Source organism: Psammomys obesus, unplaced genomic scaffold (assembly GCF_907164565.1).
Source record: "Psammomys obesus unplaced genomic scaffold, mPsaObe1.curated_primary_1811, whole genome shotgun sequence".
NCBI classification, from domain to species: Eukaryota; Metazoa; Chordata; class Mammalia; order Rodentia; family Muridae; genus Psammomys; species Psammomys obesus.
The window spans coordinates 50,163,767-50,187,590 of record NW_026587216.1 but is presented as its reverse complement, the minus strand read 5'-3'; the positions used below and the strand labels follow the sequence as shown (position 1 = coordinate 50,187,590).

The following is a 23,824-nucleotide window of genomic DNA, read 5'->3' as shown; positions in this document are numbered from 1 at the left end:
GCCAGAGCTGTGTATTAACAGTTCTCGTGCTGCTGCTGTAACCCAATCAGGAGTATGCTAGAGAAAGTGCTACGGAACCCACCTCCCCAAAGACCTAACAAAATAAACACATGCTTACTGGGGAGACCAAATTAGTTGCATGTGTATAAACATTTGTGACCACACATAAATATGTCTGTTTTGGAGGAAAAGAAAAAAGAAAAAAAAAAAAAAAACTGTTCTCAGAAGAAATCGCCCTTTGCCTTTGTTCCTAGACTTTGGAAAAACAAATGTTAGTTGTTTCTGTGGCACTTTAAAAGCCAGGTTACACATTAAACATTAAAAATAAACCAATCAAAAATAAACCTCTAACCTGCTTTCCTTTTCTGGTATTATACAAGGTGCAAAGAATTCCCCATTGAAAACTAGTTTAAAGTTTATGTAATGGCAGACACACATAAGAATTTAAAACACATGCATGCAAATGATGCCTGTGCCTGTCCTCCTCAAGATCAGCATTCCTGAAGTTTTCCACTAAATTTCTACCTGAGTCTGAATATATACATGTATATGTATATGTAAAGTAGGTATACAAGTCAGACACTGAAAATAAATAATAATTTATTTTAAAGCTATTCTGTAAAAAACTTATTTATTAAGATGAAAGCAAATTTCACAAACCAGTAAGATGAATGTGACTGTTAATTTTTACATAAAGAATTAAAACTTAGCTGAATATTTGATACTGCATCATCTTCCACATTTCTAAAAGCCGATTAATTTTTTGGGGGGGAAGGTGTTGAGACAGGGTTTCTCTGTCTCTGTTCTGTAGCTCACTTTGTAGACCAGGCTGGCCTTGAACTAACAAAGATTCCACCTGCCCCTGCCTCCGGAGTGCTGGAATTAAGGGCATGCAACACCATGCCAAGCCCCTTTTAGAACTGTCAGTGCTGGAAATACTGCTTCATGTAAGCATGTAGTGCGGAACAACAGGGCTGTGCTTCAGGCCATTTAAGACATAGTTGGAAATTATGTTCTAACCCAAGTTAAAGTTGTTAAATGGTTTTGTATGAAATTGTCAGCAACCCAAACAATTGTTAAGACCAAACATTCTGATACAATAAATTAAAAGATATACTAATTTGATGCTTATATTCTAAGAAATGACAGAAGTCAGGTGCAGTGACACACGCCTTTAACCCTAGCTCTCAGGAGGCAGAGGCAGATGGATCTCTTTATAGACCATCCTGGTCTATAAAGTGATTTCAGGACAGGCAAGGCTACACAGAGAAACCCTGTCTTGAAAAAATTTAAAAAAAGACAAAATATTGGAAGTCTCCATAATTAAATCACGTTCTATAAAAGCAGAAAACGCTTGTGCCCCGAAAGAACACTGACTCACAGAGTACAATAGTCTAGAGTCTGAGGCACGCCGTCCCAGCAGGACTTTGTCGGCACCGGCTAGTGTGGCGGCACTCATGGGCAAAGCGCACTGTGTCTTCAGAACTAAGTCTGCAGGAACCACACAGCGCAGCCTGGTGAGCACTGCTAGAAACGCTGGAGAGCCTAGGCACACTTGAGTTTGAATTGATATCTGGCATTTGCACATCTGGAAACTTGGCACAGTAGCAGTGCTCTGCTTCCTCCCATTCAGTTACATCCGTGACCAACAGTGCAAAAAGCTGGGTCTTAACTCTTAGGGCTGCGATACAAATCTTTGAGCCCAGACCCTCCATTATAATCTGAAGTGTCCTGAATTGATCAGCTCCAAAAGTGAGCCAGTGAGACACTGATACATTTTATTCCAAAATACACACCACAACGACAGGACATTTTTATACAGACGGAATGCAGAACATCTCTTAGTTATCTGCACAGAGCCTTGCCTCCATCTCAAGTGGGCTTCGCATGTACTATAGAAGCTGTGGCTGTGACAATTCTCAACCGTTTTTATAGTGACGTTGCCACTCTTTACAAAACACACTGAAAAAACTCCCGGTCAAAAGTGTCAGGTCTGACAAAAACACCGTTTTCATTTCAAAAAAACGTCAAATATGAGAACCTTACATACAAAATCCACATTTATAAGCAAGTATCTTGAATACACTGTCTGCTGTGTCAAGGAAAATACCTGGACCCCACCAATGCTTATGCAAAATGTATAACTATTATGATTTGTGATTAAAGTAATGAACTTTGACACAGGGCTAGATCTCCTAACAGTGTTACAGGTGAAGCCTAGGAATACAGCAATATAATATGTAACTAAGGCAATGATCGGCATCTAAGGATCACTGACAGAATTTTCAGGGTTGTTACCAAGTTATGATAAATACATCAAATGTGCTAAAAGACACTAAATATAATGCTGATAAATGACTTAGAAATTTAAAAAGTCTGCTAACAGTAACATTCTTCCACAACTTCAAGTAAAAATAAAATCCAAACATTCATGACTGAGAGATATGATGTCCATGTGTAATTTCTGCTGACTCTTCTGTTTCATTTACTTGCACACATAGGCTTTCAACTTTTTTTAAGATTATAATTAAATTCCTTTCCCTTTCCTCCCTTCATTCTCCCAAATCATGACCTCTTTTTTTCATTAAATTTTATGTGTATATATGTATATACTTATATATTCCTAAATACACCTTTCTCAATCTGTATAATGTTACTTTCATGTATGTTCTAAAGGTTTACCATTTGGTACTGGACAAGTGATATGCTCTTCCGTTCGGAAGACAATTTCTCCCTCCTGCTCTCAGCATCTCTCGGTTGTTGGTACTTCCTTCTGCAGGATTGTGACCTTGTGGGCTTTCCCCCATCCATTTTGGCATTGTTATCCTTATTCAGCTCCTGTCAAACAATCATGTTGGTGAGACTTTATGGGTGTAGCTTCTGACATTACTAGAAGCTCACAACACACTCTCTGGTCTGGCTCTTACCACCTTTCTGTCCCCTCTTCTTTGATGTTCCTTGAACCCTTGGAATGGGGGTGTTTTGCAGATGGGACAGGGATCCACAACTCTGCCTTCTGATTGGTTGTGGTTTTCTGTTTTGATCTCTTTCTGCTACAGACCTGACAGTGTTTTGTAACGACTTCAACCAACACTGTAGGGCAAATAGTATGGTATGTGGAACAGACTTAAACATCTAATTTCCTCACAGCTTTATGTACTATCAACAGGTAACAAGACCTGTACTCCCACACAAGGCTTTGGTTTAAAATTAGTTTGATCAGCAGGTTAGGAACCATAATACAAGCACAAAGACAACTTCTGATTTCAAAATCCACTTCATGTGCGACAGCGGGCTTTGCCCAACCTTCAGCTGGGAGTGATCAGTCTATCAGGTGCTAAGAGAAACATCAAGAAGAAAAACACTGGAAATTTCATCAGTGCATTCCTTCCAGGAATATTCTTCATAAAAACTGTTTTCTCCCTTACCTGTGTAAATATTTGGCAATATCTATGTGTAAAAAAGACATATGTAAATTATTACAGACCAGTGTCAGTAGAAAAACACTCATGGGGTTTGTGTGTGTCTGCGTGGTTTATGTGTATACCTAGGAACTCACACATTTCAGGCAAGCTTTTCTTTTTTTGGTATCATAGACCTACCATCCTTAGTCCCTGTAATTAAATTTGACATTAGGATACTCTGAATCTCAATTAAGTGAAATCTTCCTATAACGTATTGAATTCTTCTTACTAGTAGAGCCATGTTGCAAAAAGGCTTTCAATTTTGCCTCTTAGCTACCAAAGCCTCACAGTCACAGCCTTCGACAGGTTTCCAAACCTGGGTTACAGAACAGAGGCCACGGGGAACACTTCCAAAGCACAGGTTAAATGCCCTGGGCCTGCACGCTGCCTTTGTAACCAGCTGCTCATCAGCACTCACCAGGTTTCTCTGCTGTAGTGTTCTCACTTGTAGATGTGGGTAAGTGATGGCACCAAGTTTACAGGGTTAGTGTAAGATGAAGTGAGTTGGGAAATGCAACCACTTGATACGGTGGTTGGCAGCAGGTAAGTATTTAGGGAAGCTAATCTGCTGCCTCAAGATAAAAGCTTGTCATCAATTATATATTTCCTCCTCATTGGATAACACTCTAGAAACATTTACATCCATTCATAGACAAAAATGAAGGCCCAGTGCACGAAGATGGAAGCTAACCAAGCCTTTCCCCACCACTCCTAAGGCCAGGCAGAGCACACTGCAGCTTGAACAGAATGCAAGGGGATAAATTCTCATATCCCTCTTTTCAATGTAGAGATTGCGTTAATCTTTCACTACTTTAAACTTCATATTATATTGTTTATAGCCTAAATAAGACAAAAACACAGTAATAGTAATGTATGACATTCATACTTTTAAAATGTGACAACTCAAAATATATACATTACTTGTTATATAAATGTATGCCGAATGCCTGCCATTTGTTTATGAATAAATTTACAAACTCAACATCTTTGAAGGAAAAAGTGCATGCCCTTATGTATGTGCTAGTGAGAGTATCTTAAAAATTGCCTGGAGATACTATGCGCTAATGTGCCTTTTGTAAGTACGCTATGAGAAATTTTCAGTTATGGCTACCCAAAGTTCCCTGCAATGAGAACAGTGTTCTATCCACGTGGCCAGCACAGCAGCTACTAGCTGGCCTCATTCAACCAATGCTTGGCTGAGGCGTAGGCAGTGCAAACACAGACGGGAATCTGAAATTAAAACACAACTAAGCAGATCATCACACGGCACAGACCTATAGCATTACTGCAGGGCATGTGGATGTTAGAACTTCACATTTTTGTCTTGGGCAGAAACACTCTGCTATACTACAGGGTTAGTACAGCCCCTGACTGCCACAAAGCATTTTTGTCTACTTTCTAAAGAGGAAAATTCAATCAATTCATTATGTAGCAAACTTTCCTTCTCCTCCTGACCCTGAACTACAACTGAATTCTAATTACTTAGGTTTTGAATCATAGAAAAAATAGAAATGAATTCCATATATTATACGTTGTTCCGCATACAACTGAGAAGCTTGGAGCCTTCATGGCGAATCTGCATCTGCTCAGCAGCTGGAAAAGTACTTAGTTCGTAAGTTAGTAGTTTATCTCTTGTACTTGAATGTGCTAGCGCTTTTATATATCCAGCAGTCAAAGACAACTGTAGACAGACTGCGAAATTCTAATTTTCCCGCTGAACAAATATCTCACTCGGGAGCTAAAGCAGCCTGATGGTGTTGGATTCAAGGCTAGCCTGGGTAACATAGGCAGCCTTCTCTCAAAACAAACAACTAAACAACCTCAGCCAAAACCCCATTATACTAAAAACTATAGTGTTAGGCAAAAACAAGTCTCTCCAATTGATTTTTTTTTTTTTCCTGAAGTGGGAATTTCTGGTTTCCTTGAAGACTTGAGTTTTGTCATGTGATGTTTTGCTGCAAGCTAGGCAGGTGATGTTTTGCCCAGGTTGGCTTGTAAGAGGGCACGTGATGTTTTGCTGTGAACTCTCAAGTGTGAGGGGCATGACTTTGGCCAGCCGAGAATGTCTGTGGGTGGACTCTAAGGAGAGGACATATACAGAGGCCCACGTACAGCGAAACATTGCTCTGACCTTTGTGCTTAGACATTTGACTTCACAGAGAGAAATGTTCCAGAGACCAGGCAATCCAAGTAAGTCTTTCAGTTTTCACTGACTTCCTGTTTCTGCTTAGTGTTGGCCTTCGGACTGGACTGCTGGTATCCTGAAGACTTCATCTGGTAATCCCCTAATGACCTATGGACTCTGATTGGCAGGAAGTAGATAAAAGGGGATTACAGCCCTTTTCCCATTATTCTCCTACATAAGGTTGGGGTCAGAAAGAAGGTAAAGGTGCTTAAGAACACCAAATAAAGTAGGATTGGTGAAAAATCTCAGCCTACACTTTTCACTTACTTTTTTGGTGCTTTGGTGCTAGGTTAGAACTGTGACTCTGAGTTATAGTCCCAGTGTCTCCACTCTCAACCTGCTCTCCCGATTTTGTACACTACAAACAAAACACTTGCCTACTTATAGGGTTTAATCCTTTACAAAGAAAGATGTGCAAAATCAACTTTATTTTTTCATAAATATTATTTTATTGTTCAAAGTATTCCCTTAAAATAAGTTATATATCCATGTTATTCCTTTAACACACAATTACTCACTAAAGCACACCACTGATCACCATGATGGGAAGTGACATCAGTGATTCACACATTCCTAAAGAAAAGTGCCTGAAATAGTTTAAAGAACATTCTTTTCATTTTGCTTGATTTAATGGGTAATTTTACATTTTCCTTTAAATTCTACAAATGTCTTAATTCTCACTATTATAAAAACTAAACAAAAACAAAGCTATCCCCCAAATAAAAGCCTGCCAAAGCATGATTTAATGACAGAACAGGGAGGAATTCACTGAGTAAAGCTCTTTTTTATGAATACTTTTGGAAAGCTTGCATTGAGTTCTAACACAGCCTTGTTATCAATCTGTGAACAGAAGGACACATCAAGTAGGGAAAGATCTTTGCAGGATTCCAGGAGTTTTCTCAAGGATGCTGGACTGACCATTCTTGTTCCTGTTAACAAAAAAACAAAAACAAAACAAAGCATCTATGAAAACATCCTAATAATGAGTTCCTTTATTTTAAGCTTATATGAAATAAACTTGTAAAGCAGACCATTTTAAAAAACAAATACTTTATATTAAATGGTTTTGCTTGACTGAAAAAAAAAACCTGCATATTTTCAGACAGTAGGAATCTGAACCTTGTCAATTTTCTTTCATCTACCACTTCCACTGCTACTTTAATGCCTTCTGATTATCCCTTCACTTTCTTACATCATCACCCCAATGCGAAAGGCTACTCACATCTCACCTTACTTAACTCATAGGCAACCCATGTGGTACCCATTAGGCAGCCATGATAATTCTCCCTCCATTTACAACTGAGCAGCTATCCTAGCAGTCTTGAGCATCTGTTTTAGGCCTGGGAATGAAAAGATGACTGTGACACATTTGCCTTAGGGAGCTACTCACCAGGGCATAAAACAAACACCAACAACACAACTCACTGTCTTATAGTGGGTAGCTGGAAGACAGGTAAAGGATGAAGTGATTTCTGCCTGTGTTCAATCTGGAGTGATTATAGGATATTCAGTTGGAGGCTAAATTTAGTAAATTATGAAAATTAAACAACACATGATAGACTTTAATAAATGACAAATAGTACATACTTTAAGAGATACTCCCATAAAGCAGCTTTGCATTAAAACCACGCTTTGTTGGTGCTTTAGAAAATACACCCTAGTCTAATTACAGTTTTTCTGGGAGAAACAATCCTTGAACGTATATGCATATCATAACATATACGCACATCTACCAAAAGAGGCATGAGGACCTGAGCTAATTTGTTTCTGTAGTGTGGGGATCAAACCTGGAGCCTGTGTGCACTCAGCAAGTGCTCTATAGCAACCGACACTCCTGGACCAGGATAACACTAACCCCATTCTGTGTAACTCCTTTCCATACTCATTACTCTCATGGTGTGCAGAACTATAATTAAAAGGAATTTCCTGCCACCTGTTTGCACCTGGCTCCAAGCTAAACCTGCCCAGATTCCCCCTGGAATTGGGATTTGGCAAAGCCTTCTTTGTCCATAAATACCAATTCCCAAGGACATAGAAAGCAGGGCTGGCATTGTTATGTTTGGCTGTGTGCCCGGAGAAGCAGGGATGGCTTTTATAAGAAAAGAACAAGCATAACCAGGAGGGAACCATATCTTTGAGAATACAAACTGACACAGTGCAGGGAACAGGGTTAGGAGGGACATGTAGGACAGGAGAGACAGACTGCGGCAGCACACACATGCACACACACACACACACACACACACACGCGCGCGCGCGCGCGCTCACATACATACACACACATACACACGCATGCTCGCGCACATACGCACGCGCATGTACACACAAGACACACAGAGAGAGAGACAGGGGTGGGCAGAGAGAGGGAGAGAGAACCTTCATAGGTTCAAGCCAATTAGGATCAAACACTGAGAAGGAGATGGGGACACACACAGGCTCCTACTTCTAAGCTAAAGATATCTGCAACTGACACCTACTGGCAATGGGAAATCGGTTTCCTCTAGCGGAGTGTCCACTAGGTGTGTCAACCACGTCAGAGCTGGCCCATGCTCAGGAGTAGTGGGCCAACACAAAACAGACTCCATGTTATTTTTGTGGACTGGCCGTTTGGTTTCAGCATTCTTTTATGTCTTATTGGTGTTTTGTTTATTTGTTTTTATGGGATCTTTTTGAAGAGTGGGAGAGAAAGAGAGAGAGCACATAAAGTTGGGTGGGTATGGACATGGGAAGGATACGGAAGGGACTAAGGAAGAAAGTGATCAACGTACACTGAATGAAAAATTTAAAAAAAAAAAAAAGGAAAGCAGGAAAGGAAAGAAAATGGCTTCTGTGCCTCTGGCTGTTCCAGTCCCTTCTGAGGTCTGCCTGTAGCTTCTATGCATGGGCTCTGAGGGATAAAACTGTATCTTTGTAATAATTTATATCAAGTGGGCTTCAATTAAGTGAGATCAGAGAACCTCAACTCCACACTTGGTTTGCTGGAAGGTCTGGTTTTGTTTCACCCAGAACTGGAACAGCTTTTTATTCACTAGTCCTGTCAATTAGAACATGTGCTCCCTAACAAATGATGATAAACAATGCAGAAAATCCGAGATTTAAATTTTAATTAGACCAGAGTTCCCCATCCTATGACTGCAAGCTACTTGGCACTTTTGTTCTATTGCACACAGAGGACACAGCTAATATGCTCAGACACCTTGCACCATCAGGACAGGGTCCATTCTACCTTGATTACTTAAAGCAATGCTAGACACAGTACATGTTCAATAAATACGTAATGAATAAATAAAAGAAGACTGGAAAGTTCCCCAATATTATCACATTTGGACTTTGTTAAATGTATTATGACACCAGATTTCTGGGATTTTGACTTCTTCTTTTTCTAATCCACTTGTTGCTAGTTTCTAAAGTTCATTAACCCCCGAGTCAAAGTCCTCCACTAATTCTACCTTAAGTCTCTTTGCTCATTTCAAACTTTGCAGGAAGCAGCCATGCTGCTGACATGCCGAGTCCAATCAGCCTGGCTGCTTCCTGGACATAGGCTGTATTGTCAGCCTCTGTGCTTTTGTTCATGTTGTTTCTGCTACTTAAGACAGCCTCCCCATTTCCTGTCAACTTTTCAAAGGTATCCTTCAAGTATCTACTAACTTTCAAAATAAACCTGTTCCTTACACTGCTAATCTTATATGCCTTAACCCCAACTCCAGACCCCAACAAAATGGACTTACCAAACTTGAATTATTTACACACTAGTTTTCCCTCATTCTTGCTAGGCTATGAACTGATAGAAGGTGGGAAATCATGGCACCTTCCTCAGCTTGGTATGAGTAAGTGTCACAGTGAGGCAAGTATGCCATTTAACACTCATAACCTAACAACAAACAATGATAGAAACACTCACCATTAGATTAGCCTGGATTAACAGATCCCTTATTTTAAAATCCTTACTTCAAGGATTCTGGTACTTGAGGATGAAAGAAAACCCAACAATAAAAGTAACGGGAATGCACCAGAGCTAACCATACAAAGGAATAGGTTTCATTGTGGTAGTTCCATATGCACTCTTTGTTCTCATCACCCCACTCCCCACTTACATCCACTCCGCCTGCCTCTTGCTGGACTCTTCACTCACCCCAAATAGAGGGCCCTTCTGTGTCCATGTCCCATGTATTCTGCTAATGCAAAGTCATCTTATTCTTACATTTACTAGGAAGCAGTGGGCCCCGACAACTGACCTCCACTGCTCATCACAGTTGGCTATTGCTCAGCCAGTGTTACTGACTCCTTTATGATTCTATAGCATCTCTTTCAGACTATGAAAATTGTTCATATTTACTATATAGCTTTTATTGTTTTGAGAAAAGTATTGCAAAACAGGCTTTAAATAGCAAAGCAGTATCCACTAAAGTGAGGCTTACATCACTGTAGAAGACCTTGGCTGACTTTCTTTATTCTTGGGAAGCATGGGAACAATATAAGCATCATCTATGAATGAATATTAACCTGAACATGGAATTTTAACCAAAACCAAACCCTCATGCTGAAAATCTTCAGGTTTTCCTTTGATTAATATTAAATAAAGAGGAGAGGCTATGCAGGTACTTTAGGGACTAACTTTTATCAGTACTGACAACCTGCCTAAGACACTCCAAATGCTACGAGCTCATGTACTCTGCAAGGATGTTTGGCAGTAATGCTGGCACTGCTGGCACTCTGGCACAAGCTCCTTGCTGACAAAGGCAGTGAAGGAACATGGAATTCCAGAATTCTGAAGAATTTTCAACAGCACTGCCTTGTGCTAGAACAATTCCTAGGAGCTAGAATTGCCGGGGGGGGGTAATTTCAGACTCCCCCCCCCCTTTTTTAAGATTTATGTATTTATTATTTATACAATGCTCTGCCTACAGGCCAGTGAGGGGCCATGTCTCACTGTAGATGGTTACGAGCCACCATGTGGTTGCTGGGAATTGAACTCAGGACCTTTGGAAGAACAGCCAGTGTTCTTAACCTCTGAGCCATCTCTCCAGTCCCAGACTCCTTTTTATATCAAGAGTTTAACAGTAAGAAATTTAAAAATCTAACTTGAATTCATTTTATAAATGGATTAATTTTCTATCCTTAATAAAAATGGAGAATACAACTCACGTAAATCTTTGACCTGGACCCAACCCAAACTTGTTAATTATTTAGAGAGTGTAAAGCTATTAGAAAGTTCAACTGTGAGATTATATTGCTGCTCTCTCTCTCTCTCTCTCTCTCTCTCTCTCTCTCTCTAGGCCAATGTATTCATCTTATACTTTCTACCAAGCAGTCTTATTTGTAGGATGGTTGAGTTCCATGCAGAATGTCTACAATTAAGTTTTAGGTCAAGGAAGTCGGCTTTATAACAAATTCATGGAAGGAATCCACCATGGCCAGCAACAATAAAAATCCCCTAATACTAATAGAGGATAAAGAAAAGAACAGATAACAACCAATCAACCAACCAACCAACCAACCAACCAACCAACCAAAGACAACCAATCAAATTAGTTAGTAAGATTAACTTACTATATTGGTAATTACTTACTAAAACTAATTAGTAAGTAACCAATCAAGAATTAGTAAGCATATCTCACAAATAACCTTAAGGCTAACTAGTCCCATCTCACCAATGAAGAGACAGACTGGCTGGCTGACTAGATAAAAACATGAGCCCCCCCCCCCATCTGTTGCTGTAGTCAAGAAACAGAGCTCACTCACTGGTAAGGACACCCACAGACTGTGAGTCAAAGCACAGAAGTACATCTATCAAGCAAACAAAAGCCAAAACCAAGCTGACAGAACCGCTTTGATATGTAATAAAGTAAACCAAAACTAGCAAGAATAGTAAAGCCACTACACAGTACTAAGCATGAAAATACATCAATAAAATATAGATGTAAATACATATGCACCAAATGTTGGAACTTGTGTTTCATAAAATAAGTGCTAATGGGCAGAAAAAACATGGTTAATACAACATAATAACACTGGGAGACTTCAATAGTCCCCCTCATTTTTAGTTAGGAAAATTAAAAATTAACAAAAAAAATTCAGACTTAAACTATTTAACAGACCAATTTGATCTAGCAGATATTACAGACTCTCCAATCAGAAGCAATGTAATGCACAGTCTTCTCCTCGGCCCATGGAACCACCCAGAGGCAGTCACACTCTAGGCCACGGAGTATTAACACGTATAAAGGACGTGAAATAAATCTTTACTTCAGCACAGTGGAGTAAAATAGAACCAATAGCAAGAGAAGCTATAGAAATTCTTGGGAATATAACACTTTTGATTGATGAATAAAGTCACTGAAAAAATTAAGGAAAAACTTTAGACTTTTTAAAAATTTGTTTTTTTATTTATTACAATTTATTCATTTTATATCCCAGCTGTAGCCCCCTCCCTCCTTCATCCCCTCTAATGCTCCTACCCGAGTCCACTGATAGAGGAGGTCCTCCTCCCCTTCCATCTGACCCTAGCTTATCAGGTCTAATCAGGACTGTCTGCATTGTCTAAGGAAAAAAGTTTTAATTTCTATCATCAAACAAAAGTTAAATCACAACACACCAGAACATAAAAAAAAAAAAAAAAAAAAAAAAAAAAACAGCTTAGGTAGTTCTAAAAGAAATTTAAATATCCTTTTTTTTTTTACATTGTAAAAAACAGATCCCTCAAACAAATAATGTATTGATACATTGATGACTTAGAAGATACACTCAAAAAGTACTAAGTAGCAAGAAATAATACAGATCAAGATATAAATTGATGGAAACTAAAATAACAATACATAGAACCAAAAATGAAAAGGGAGGTTAGAGTAGATTCCAGTGAAAACCTGAAACACTAGAGAATGCTTAGAAAAATTTTACGAAAAGGAAGATGTAGAAAAAACTGACAAATTCTTAGACATTTGTGTATGTCTAAGTGTAATGAAAGTGTAATGAAGCTACAGTGTAATGAAAGGACTTTAGGGAGAGGGGCATAAGTAAGAATAAAGTAAAATGAGGTATAGGCATGAAAATTCCATAACAAAACCCGTCATTTTTACACAAACTTAAAACTATTTATACCGTACCCTTACCTAATATGTCCAGTTGCTGTAGCCTGGTACAATGAGATGCCAGTTCTTCTATGTCTGTGTCACACACAGACCTGTTAGCTGTAAGAAAGAGTTTCTGCAAGTTTGGGAGCTGGCGTGCCAGTCTGGCGAAGCAGCCAGTGCTGCTCTGAAGGGTAGGGCACCAGCCAAGGTCAAGTTCCTCAAGAAGAACACACCCCGACGCCAACTCTGCTATCCCGCTCTCTGTAATATTCTTGCATCTCCACAGATCCAAGGTCCGGAGGCTTTTACACTTGGCTCCTATCATGCTGGCTAGCACATCATAATCTTCAATCTGGAAATCAGACATGTCCAACCTTTATATGTCATATGCAGAAACAACCTGTTTAGAATGTTCTTGAGCATCTCTTACTGCTGCTTTCAAGTAAACACACCCCTGTGACCATGTCCTTGTTAACATGCATTTGTTCACTCTTCCCACGTCTCCCAGTGCTTCACAAAGAGCAAGGGCAACGGGCCGAGAGATGACTCACTGATAAGGTGCTGGTCGTGTGAGCATGAGGACCTGCGTGAGCTCCTGAGAGCCCATGTAAGACCTAGGTGTGGCAGCATACACCTGTAACTAGAGCACTGGAGAGAGAGGAAACTAGAGGGTGACTGAGGCAGGGGCCAGAGTTCGGTGAGAGACCCTGTCTCACAAAAGCAGTGAGGCGCTATCGAGGAAGATGCCCTTTGGTTAGTGAACCTTTGGTTTACTAACAATGACCTCTGGCCTACATATGTACGTGCATATACACTTTCGTATACACTTACAAACACAAAGCAAAAATTCACTTAAATCCATTTACTAGAACTGGACAGAACGTTAACAATTAAAATACGACGCAATCCTCGGTCTCTCGTGAACAGTCTGAGGACTGTGTGTTAGTCTCCTGTGCCTACCATTTTAACACTGCCACAGCGACCTGTTGACAAGGCCTAGTTTCTTCTACTTTGTATGTGATTAACGCACTTAGTTGAGTATTTTATCTTTCCCTGTACTTTGGTAGTCTCTAAAACCGTAGAAATGCTGAAGTCTTAATGAGGACAGTAGTTTGGGGTTAAGTGTTTATACACTAAACATACAATACAAACGAAGTTAGACTCTAATATACTAACCACTGGAAGGGACTAAAGTCTCCAGTACTTACTTCATGATAGAGGATAAACATCTAGTAACCAAGGACCTATCAGAAAAAAAGACAGCTAACTTCACTAGTGACAAACAGTTAACAAGAAACCTAAGGAAGTGTAAGCAGGTTCCAGGCACCTTTAAATTACTCCAAGAAACACCAAATAATGCAAAGAACACATGGACTGTTTTTAGTCACCCTTTAAATAAGAAAAGACACAAAATTTCAACAATACATTTTCTCTAGTCATACGACTAGCATTTCAGCATGTTGTGAACATTAAGATATCACAATGTTTTATGTTTTTTGGTACTAAGCCTTCAAAATTTGGTATGTATCTTGCGTTTATGTCATACAGAAATTGTAACTAGTCTATTTCCAACTGGCCACCAGCTACCAGACTGGACAGCACGGCAGTAGAAGCTAGTTATGAGTGTAAAGAACTCAGGGCATTACATATGTTCTCTTTCTACACACTTGTCCCTCTTCCTGGGATTGACTGGAAAGTAAAGACAGAACTCCAGTCATTTAAGTTTTTATTTTAATCTCAGTTATGCTTGCTCTCACAACACTCAAAATTTGGACTATATTTCTTAGCTCCCCGTGCTACAAAGCATGCCAGATGAGTAAACTCTGGATAGTAGGAAGTAAGTCTGAGAGGGCATGATACTTGTAGAACGAGTCCGGAAGAGAGGCTACTATGCCTTTGTTTTGCATGGAAATGAGATGGCCAGAACTCCATCCCTAATGTCGATATCAAACATAGTCTTCACGAGCAGTCTAGACCTCTCCGAGGCATGAGGAGTCAAGCTGGCAAACCAGCCTGGACTGTTCATCCCCTACACTCCATTTTCAGGCAAGAGAAATAAACAATCTTGTAGAAATAATTATTTGTAAGTTTTACCTAATTTTAATTAGCATGCATGCTTATAAACTTGATGAAATATTTTAAGATGAAAGACCGTTAAAGCAAGCTTGAGATTACTAAAGGGCTTCACTACCTACATGGCCACTGTTTTCTATACAATAGTTAATAACACTTTAAGTTGGCTGAATGTGGATGGTGCCCCAGAGCCTCCGAACTGTGCTGGGACACATGGCTTCTACAAGGTAAGAATGCCTGAGGTTCTGGCTGGAAGCACATTTCCAAAGGAAAGGCAGCATATGGTCTTCTCAGAGCTGACGCAGCTTACTCTTGAGAGAGAGCTGAGCTCTCCTCGGGAAAGAGGTATGCTTATGCATATCAAGGAAAACCAGCAGAGAAGCCTGGTGGGAACCCAAGCAAACCAGAGTAATCTAGAAAAGGGCACAGTTGCTGCCAAGTCCCAGAACACCGTTCCTGCCAAGGCTGCTGGACATGAGTTCATATGGTGCTGTACTCCTTGGGAATTTAAACCAATGTAAAATAAGTAAACAAACAGATTTTGTTCTAAAACAACTCAACCCTCCAAAAGTTTAAACTGAAGAACGACCCATCTATTCAGAATAATTGTTTCCTTCTCTTCACCAATTAGAGGGAAAATAATCCGAGTTTCCAGAGAGTGCTGGCAGCTAGAAGACCTATGCAAATTAGCATGGGGTCTCACTGATAACCACAAACTTCATTTTAAAAACAGCCTGCTACAGACAGCTCCATTGCCCACACTGTGCTACAGTTTAATAGATGTAGCATGGGAGAGTGAGTTCAGTACGCACGAAGGTCGGGAAGCAAGGGTTAAGCATCAGCAAACTGTTTCTTTGTAGGGAGTAATAGTACAGTAACAGCCCTGAAGGAGAACACACCAGTTTACTTTCTAATTTTGATTAGGAATCCCAGCTCTACTCTCACATGTAAACTCTTTTATAATTGAATATTCTTCAGGGCTAATTTTTCACAGATCAATTTTGGGAAACACTGAATTAAAATACATGTCATTTTTAACCATAAATATTTATGTATTTACATGCATATAAATGGGCGCGTGCACACACACACGCGTGCGCACACGCACACACACACACACACACACACACACACATACACACATACACACACAGCCTTCAATTCAAGTTGTGGCCAGAGGCCTGCTTTTCCAGAGAATGGTGTTTCAATTTAAGAGAGGGGTGGAAATAGCAAACAGAATAGAGTATTCTGAGTAAAATTAAATAGAGCCTTACCAACCTTAGTGAGGCAGGCTAACAATATGTAAAGAGCCAAGCGGCTGGTCTGTTGTCATAGAAACTGCCATCAAGGGCCACTGGGCTCCTTTAGAGGAGCTACTAGAGAGATCCAAATAAGACAATCAAGTGGCTTACAAAGGTGAGGAAGCAGGAAAATCCAGTGGGTTCCCAAGATTGTCCCAGGAAACCAGGATTATTTGGGTCCACACTTGCACTTCATAGCACCTAAGTACTAGGATTACAGAACAGGAGATGTGAAATTACCTTACATATATTCTCACAGAAGGTTTGTCTAGGTTATACTGTCAAAGTTTTGGACATCTGTGAAGCAACTACTAAACCTACAAAGCTGTCCAATTAGGATCCAAGCCTAGGATTCCAGATCTCTCTGACTGTCTTCTTATGGAGGGCTGCAATGCTGAACAAGTCTGGAAGTCTCTGATATCTGCTGTGGTTGTCGGCACTGAAGGACATAACAGGAGATGTACGCAGGAAGACACACTTCTCCACGTGTGTGTGCACATACAGATCGCCACAGTTCAACTGTCCCTTAAGTCTCAGATTTACAAACCACACAACTACTTTAGATGAAACAAATTTAACTTTTTTTAATCACCCTTCTACGGACATATAAAGCTATGGTTTAAACCTTAAAGGCCTTGAGAAGTTTTCTAATCTAAGAATTAGGCATTTCACAGACTAGTAAAATGTATAAGAGAACAAGCAAACTACAACTGAGTCCTAACACAGGACATCAGTCTTCTATCGTGCACACTAAAGCAGTAAAAATCCTCATGGTAACAACGATCTTCTATTATGTTCCTAGGAATTAATGTCACGCCTGAAATTGAACTTTTGTGAAAGTCTCAGTAAAGCACTGACATCTGGATATGCTGTCTGCTGTCATATGGATGTTTTGTAAAGCACCCAGACAGGTAAACAGCCCGAAACAGTGCTCCTTCCACAACACTGAACTCCGCTGCTTTTGCGATAAAGGTCCTTCAAAGACATACCCTCCAATTTAGGGAAGAAAAAAAAAAGTTTGACTGCGGGGCAAAAAGTATGTGGATATGTATGTGGTGGGGTGGGTCAGGTAAAGCCCACCCATGGGAACAAGAAGAGAACAAGCCATTGAGGACGAAGAATTTTCAAGTGCTTACTTACCATCACACAGCTGCCCAAGCTGAGGTGCTGAAGCTCTGCACAGAAGTTCAAAATGCTCAGCAGTGCTGTTTGCTGCCATCGGGGACCACATCAGAGGCAGAGGCAGAAAGTGAATGAACGTGAAACAAAGAGAAGGGGTCAATTAGACATTAAAGGCTGTCACTGCTTTTCCTGAGCTACAGCTGAAAACCTAGGTTACAGAGTCCACAAATGCCACTTAATGAGTCCCCAGGCGCTTCCGCCATTGACTGGCTTGGTTTCAAGGTAATCATTAGCAGTCTCCACGTAAGTCATCACTTAGTACGGTTTTACATAGTCTAAAGACATCTATATTCCCCATGGCCTATCAGTTTATTTCTCAGGTAAGCATTTGCAGTCTGCGTAAGAGCAATGGGAGAGAGGGTGAGAGCGAGGGAGGGGGAGCCCCACCGGGGCTGGTGACACTTCTGAAGTGCAGCAGCAGCTCTGACATTCACTGATCAGCTGCAGTGTGATGGAACTGCCAATAGAGTCACCCCAAATCAGGACTGAGCTGGTGACTTTAATGTCAAAGGATTCTCTTTGCTGACAAAGATAGCAACAACCATTGAGCACCTGTCAGTAGCAGACGCTGACGGAAACATATCTAGCATGCACTTTCTAGTCATGTTCCTGCCATTTAATCCCATCTACCCTCCGCAATGAAAATGTCTGACCACTGACCATCCAAAGGTATGCCAGAATGCTGTATAGTCAAGATAACTAAAATACAATTTCAATTGTGCCCATAAATGTACATGCTGAGGCCAGAGAAGGATGTCTATTTTCTCCCTCTATCTCTGTTCTCTACCTCATCCCTTTGAGACAGGGTCTGTCTCTGAACAGAAGCTCACCATTTCAGCTAGACTGGCTGTCCAGGGAGCTCCTGGGACCTGCCTGCCTTCTTTCTCTACTGCAGTGCTGGGGTTCCAGGTGCATGCAGCCATGCTTTGTTTTTTTACTTGGGTACAGAAGTTTGAGTCCTCATACCTGTACACTGAGTGCTCTTAGCTACTAAGCCATATTGCCAACCCTAAAAATGTATCCAAGGTGCCAATTCACCTCATAACATGTTTACCAAGAAAAACTATAAAAAAAAAAAAAGACTTTTAAATTTCTCTTTTATTAGAAGAAAAGTATTCAAATGTACACAGAAAACTTTATTTTTAAACACTTAAACTACATTGTTTTGTGACAAATTTAAGCTGTGAGGAAGGGGAGAGAGAGACAGAGAGAGAGAGGGACAGAGAGATAGAGACAGTGGAAGAGTATAGAATAGAAAGAGGGGGATAGTGGAGGTGGACCCCCAGAGAGAAAGTCAGAGAGAGCAGGGAAGGGGAGAAAAAAATTATTAAATCTTATGTGTATGCAGAAAGTGAAAAGGATCAGTGAGGGAGGAATCAAGGTTTGGCTAAACCCCAGATAATTCTCATGAGGAATATGGTAATGAAATTGCTCCTACACAGTAAAATCACTTAAAGCAAAAATAAAATACTAATTATAAAAGGCATTAGAAAATACTGGACTTCAGCCTATTACCCTGTTGAATACTTTTCAAAGCCAAGCAAAGTTTACCTTGGTTTATGCCTTGTTTCTAACATAGCATAATACTTGTAAGACAGCCCTTTGTCATTTTAGAATGTGAATACTAGACAGGCCACATGGAGACCGTTAACTGTAGGGGTCTCTGAAGTACTTCACCATGTTACCTAACTAACAAGGTACAACGATGTCACATTTGTCTGCATTAATGTGCTGTGTCTTTTTAACAAGCGCATACTATCTATACTAATTTTCACTCCCAATATTTCTTCTCTGACACTGCTACCTTCCTTCTTCTGGAGCTTCTGTGCAAAGAACACTAGACTCTCCAAAGTACCAGTATTTGCAGTGGTTTGAAAAATATGTTCACTTATTACCACAGACCCCTACCTCCCAGGCACAGAGCTGACTTCCTCTCTTCAGAGGGACTCACTGTTAGCAAACTGTGTGCGGTGGACATGACTGCTGACTGGACAGGGCTCAACAGATAGATATGTGATCAAATATTACACTGGGTATTTGGAGGAGGCGTTTTGGACACAAGTAACATTTAAATCAGTGGACTGAACAAAGCAGACCGCCTTCCCTAACGTGCCATCTATCAGCTTAGGACTTGAACAGAACAAAAGACACTTCACCAAGTGAAGGAGACAGGCAAGGTCTGAAGAAGAGTTCTGCCAGTTCCCAGGGAGGACGCCTGAAAGGTGATTTTCCAAACTCAGTCAGCTTTGAGAGGCACAGAACCCCAGCTGGCAGCCTGGCTGCAATCTCCCTTGAGGCTTCTTTGGGTTTCTTTAGAGCCAAAACTACCACCAGGAACACTCCAAATTTCTCAGTCAAAAAACTGTGTGAGATGATAAATGTAGCTTGTTTTGGAATAACTGATATATAATGAGGTAAATAATACAGTGATTGATACAGTATAACATTTACTAAATAAACAGGATACCCTTTGAGGATTAAAAAAATAAATAAATTTATAGCAGTGCCTAATGTTCAGTGTCTATAAATGAACAAACTCCTCAAACTGTTAATTCAGCAATTTATTCTTTGTATCCAATTTGGAATTTATCTCATTTATTGACCTTAAAATTCCAAAAAGTATCATTTATCTCCTAGACTTCAACCCAGTTCCTTTTTACAAGCACATGTTTTCCTTGTGGTTTATATTCTGCTATTTCTAGGTTTTGTTGGAGACAGGATTTTACCAGGTAGCACTGGCTCTCCTGGAACTTGCTATGAGGCCTGGAAGGCCTGTCTCTGCCTCCTGAGCGCTGGGATTGTGCAGTATCACTTTCAGCTCTGGCTTGTTTTCATTTACTTCTTGGACACCACTCCCACCCCCTTTTTCTTTCTTAGTGTCTCTTGAACAGCTCCTTCGCAGGACCAGGATTTCTTTCTTTTCTTTTTTTAATTTTTATTTATTCATTTTACATCCTGGTCAAAGCTCCCTCCCTCCTGTCCTCCTGATCCCACCCTTCTTCCCTGTTTCCCCTATCCTCCCTCCCCTACTCCTCAGAGAAGGAGAGACCCCACCCCAACCCCAGCATATCAATTCACATCAGGACTGAGCTCATACTCTTCCCCTGTGGTCTGGCCAGGTAGCCCTGTTAGGGACAAGTGATAAGAAAAGCAGGCAACAGAGTCCATGTCAGGGTCAGCCCATATTCCCCTTACTAGGGCACCCATATGAGGATTGAGCTGCCCACTGGGTACATCTGTGTAAGGGGACTAGGTCCAGGCCATGCATGGTTCTTAGCTGAAGCGTCAGTCTCCACAGGACCCCCTGAGTCCTGCAGGGGTAGTTGGCTCTGTTGGTCTTTTTGTGGAGCTCCTGTCCCCTCCGGGTCCTTCTATCTTTCCGCCCACTCTTCTACAGGACTCCCTGCGCTCTACCCAATGTTTGGTTGTGGGTCTCAGCATCTGTTTCCATCAGGTGCTGGGTGGAGTCACTTCCCCATTTGTACTGATTAGCTGTCTTCTTGCTCTTGTACAGGTTCTGTGCAGGACCTGTACTGTGAGTTCATGAGTGTGAAGTTTCCGTGTGACCCGAAGACGTTTCCCAGCTGTCTTCCATGACCCCTGCCTCTTATAGCCTCTCCACCCTTTGTACAGGGGTGATGTTCTGTGAAGACATGGTAACTTTAGGGAACAAACCTATCAGCACATCTTCCCAAATCATTTAAAAAACAATTCTTTTTATGTTTATGTATTTTATGCGTATGAGTGTTTACTCGCATATACTTATGTACACTACAAAAGGTGCCTGATGTTCCTGGAGGCATTGGAGCTCCTGAAATTGGCTGTACAGAGGGTTGTGTACCGTCAAATCCCATGCCCCCTGCAAGAGTGGCAAGTGCTCTTAGCCAGAAATCTCTTCATCCTGCCCAACTCACTTTTGAACCAAGAGTCTGATCCAGAAAACATCTTGATGCCTTCTTTGTCTGAATAAACTTCCCCCCTGTGATTCTATTTTTATTGTATAAAATACTTTTTAAGTTTAAATATATTCTGAGCATATCTTTACCTCCCCCAAGTCCTTCCAGACCCCTCCCTGTCCCTCCCACACTGCTTTAAGTTCTTTCTCAACCCCCAAATTAACCACTCACAAAACAAACAAACAAACAAACAAACAACAAAATAAAATCACACATAAAAAATCTGTGGTGCTCACTCTATGTTGGCTACTGCTCCTCAACAGGAGGCCTGGCTGGGTGGGCTGGCATACCCAGCGTCACTGTGATGGAGAAACAAATGTACCCTCCATTCCCTCTTTCACCTTCTCTTCCTACAGGTTCCCTGAGCTCAGAACAAGGGGATTTGATGGAGACATCCCATTTGGGGCTGAGTGCCTGAACTAACTTTAAAATATAGAAGATTAGGTCTGAATATGCTTATTTTGGCAAATATTTTATAAAAATTTAACCAGTCTTCACATTAAATTGAAAATTACAAAAGTTATGAATAATAAAGAAAACTATGGGTTTTGTTCTCACTTTAAAAAGGAACCTTCATAGAACAAAAGAAGCTTCATGTTTAAGGACCACATTCATCTTTGCTAAAAAAGAGACGTGAGATCAAAGGAAGACTGCGATGTAGAAGGTTAAGAATGACGACAAAGAAAGAGATGCTGTGAGGGACTTAACAAGGAGCTAAAGCAAGGTAAACCAAAGGCTGGAAGATAGCAGAGAAGTGAGCAAATATGAATGGCCCACTTTCCAGGCTCTCCCCAGCAGGGCTAAGGGTGAAAAGCCAGCCTAGGTTAACTGGCATTGATGGCACCAGTTTGCAGACTTCCACATTTAGTAAATACATTTTCGCAGAGCAATCATAGTCTTTGGCTATGCGCTCATATCTAGAATAAAGAACTGCTGCTGATATCAAAGCAAAGAGGAGACACTAACTCTTGATATAGAAGATATTCCAATTTTGAGAGTCTCCACAGTTTAGGCTGAGAGTTGTCAGGCAAACTGCACCCTGCTCCCTGATTTTGTAAACAAAGCTATCAGGAATCGTTGCAGCATTGTCTGTGGATGTTATTTCACTTCAGCAAAGCAGCCAGCTGCCTGTGGTGCAGAACACATGGCCTACGGGGCTAAAACTCTGGTTCTCAACTTGTGGATGCCAAGCCCCTGGGGGGTGCGCTCAAACGGTCACCTCACAGGGGTCACCTAAGACCGTCAGAAAGTGCAGATGTTTACATTACGGTCCACAGCAGCAGCAAAATGAGTCATAAAGCAGCAACAAAGTAATTTTATGGTTGGAGGCCACCACAACACCAAGAAATATGAAGGTTGGAACCACTCATCTAAAATATTTTCAAGCCCTGCAACATTGTACACATCTACAACATAGCAACAGTTAAATCAAACGACATAAAGGCACTAATAAAAGAAGACATTCGACAGTCAAGTGTGAAAAGCTTTATGAAATCCTTTGTAAGGCTCTAAAGACCCTTGGGATTCTAGCTGCACAAATTCTACTAGCTGCTTCTGCAAAACTTACTTAACAGATGCATATATAGCGTACAAGAATTTAAATAGTAGATTTAAGAATGAAAAGGCACCATGTTTACTTTTAAATACGTTTATAATTTCCAAGCCTTTAGTCAAATTTTTGTGAGGAGGAATATGTTAAGAAGTGATTAGAACCATTTTTTTCTGCAAATGATCAAACTATACTCTATGATAGTGATGTAATTTAGTAGAATATATGTTCAGAACAGAAAAAAAAAAATCTTTTAGAACTACCTAAGCTGTTTTTTGATGTTCTGGTGTGTTGTGCTTTAACTTTTGTTTGATGATAGAAATTAAAACTGTTTTCCTTAGACAATGCAGACAGTCCTGATTAGACCTGATAGGCTAGGGTCAAATGGAAGAGCAGGAGGACCTCCTCTATCAGTGGACTTGGGGAGGGCATTAGAAGGGATGAAGGAGGGTGGGATTGGGAGAGAATGAAGGAGGGGGCTACAGCTGGGATTAAAAAAAAAAGAATAAATTGTAATAAAAAAACAAACTTTAAAATGTAGTGTAAAAGATTGTGTGTAAACAGAGAGAAAAGCGAAAAGCAATCAGACAAACAAACAAACACAAACATAAAGCACAGCATACTTGCTCAAAGAACCAAAGTACCTCACTGGGAAACGGAGGAATCAAGCCAAAACACCATCTTCCAGTTACCACAACAGTGTGAAGGCCGAGTTCACCGCTGCCCTCCTCTTTGTTTCTTCAGCAGTTTTACTAACAGTGTTCTCAGTGAGGCTCCCAAATAGTTAGATGTTGTAATAGCTACTTATAAATCATACAACTTCGAGGAACATGTTGATGGCTCAAAGAACAGACAATATATGTAAAATTTTGGTATATGAACTCTCATGTGGTTACAGAAAATTATTACTAATGCCTTTCTGTTACAAGGAAATTTATTAACAGGTAAAAGAAGGCATGAGTTCAAATCTTCACTGACAAGTTTTTAAAGAAATGCCACCTATAAGCTTCATCACTTCTCATATTCTAGACTTCTAAAGTGCTA

At 40.5% G+C, this 23,824-nt stretch overlaps 1 protein-coding gene across 4 annotated transcripts in view; it reads right to left on the bottom strand.

Annotated features, from left to right (window-relative positions):
* Positions 1-6,074: 6,074 nt before the first annotated feature.
* Positions 6,075-23,824, bottom strand: part of Fbxl4 (F-box and leucine rich repeat protein 4) — a 67,652-nt gene continuing 49,902 nt past the window's right edge. For all 4 annotated transcript variants that reach the window (XM_055603298.1, XM_055603299.1, XM_055603297.1 and 1 more), the window contains exons 7-9: positions 17,234-17,305; positions 12,759-13,071; positions 6,075-6,578 (exon numbers count right to left, since the gene is read on the bottom strand). In XM_055603298.1, coding sequence (XP_055459273.1) covers positions 6,415-6,578; positions 12,759-13,071; positions 17,234-17,305 — 549 coding nt within the window. In that variant the 3' untranslated portion in view covers positions 6,075-6,414. The remainder of the gene's footprint in view (positions 6,579-12,758; positions 13,072-17,233; positions 17,306-23,824) is intronic.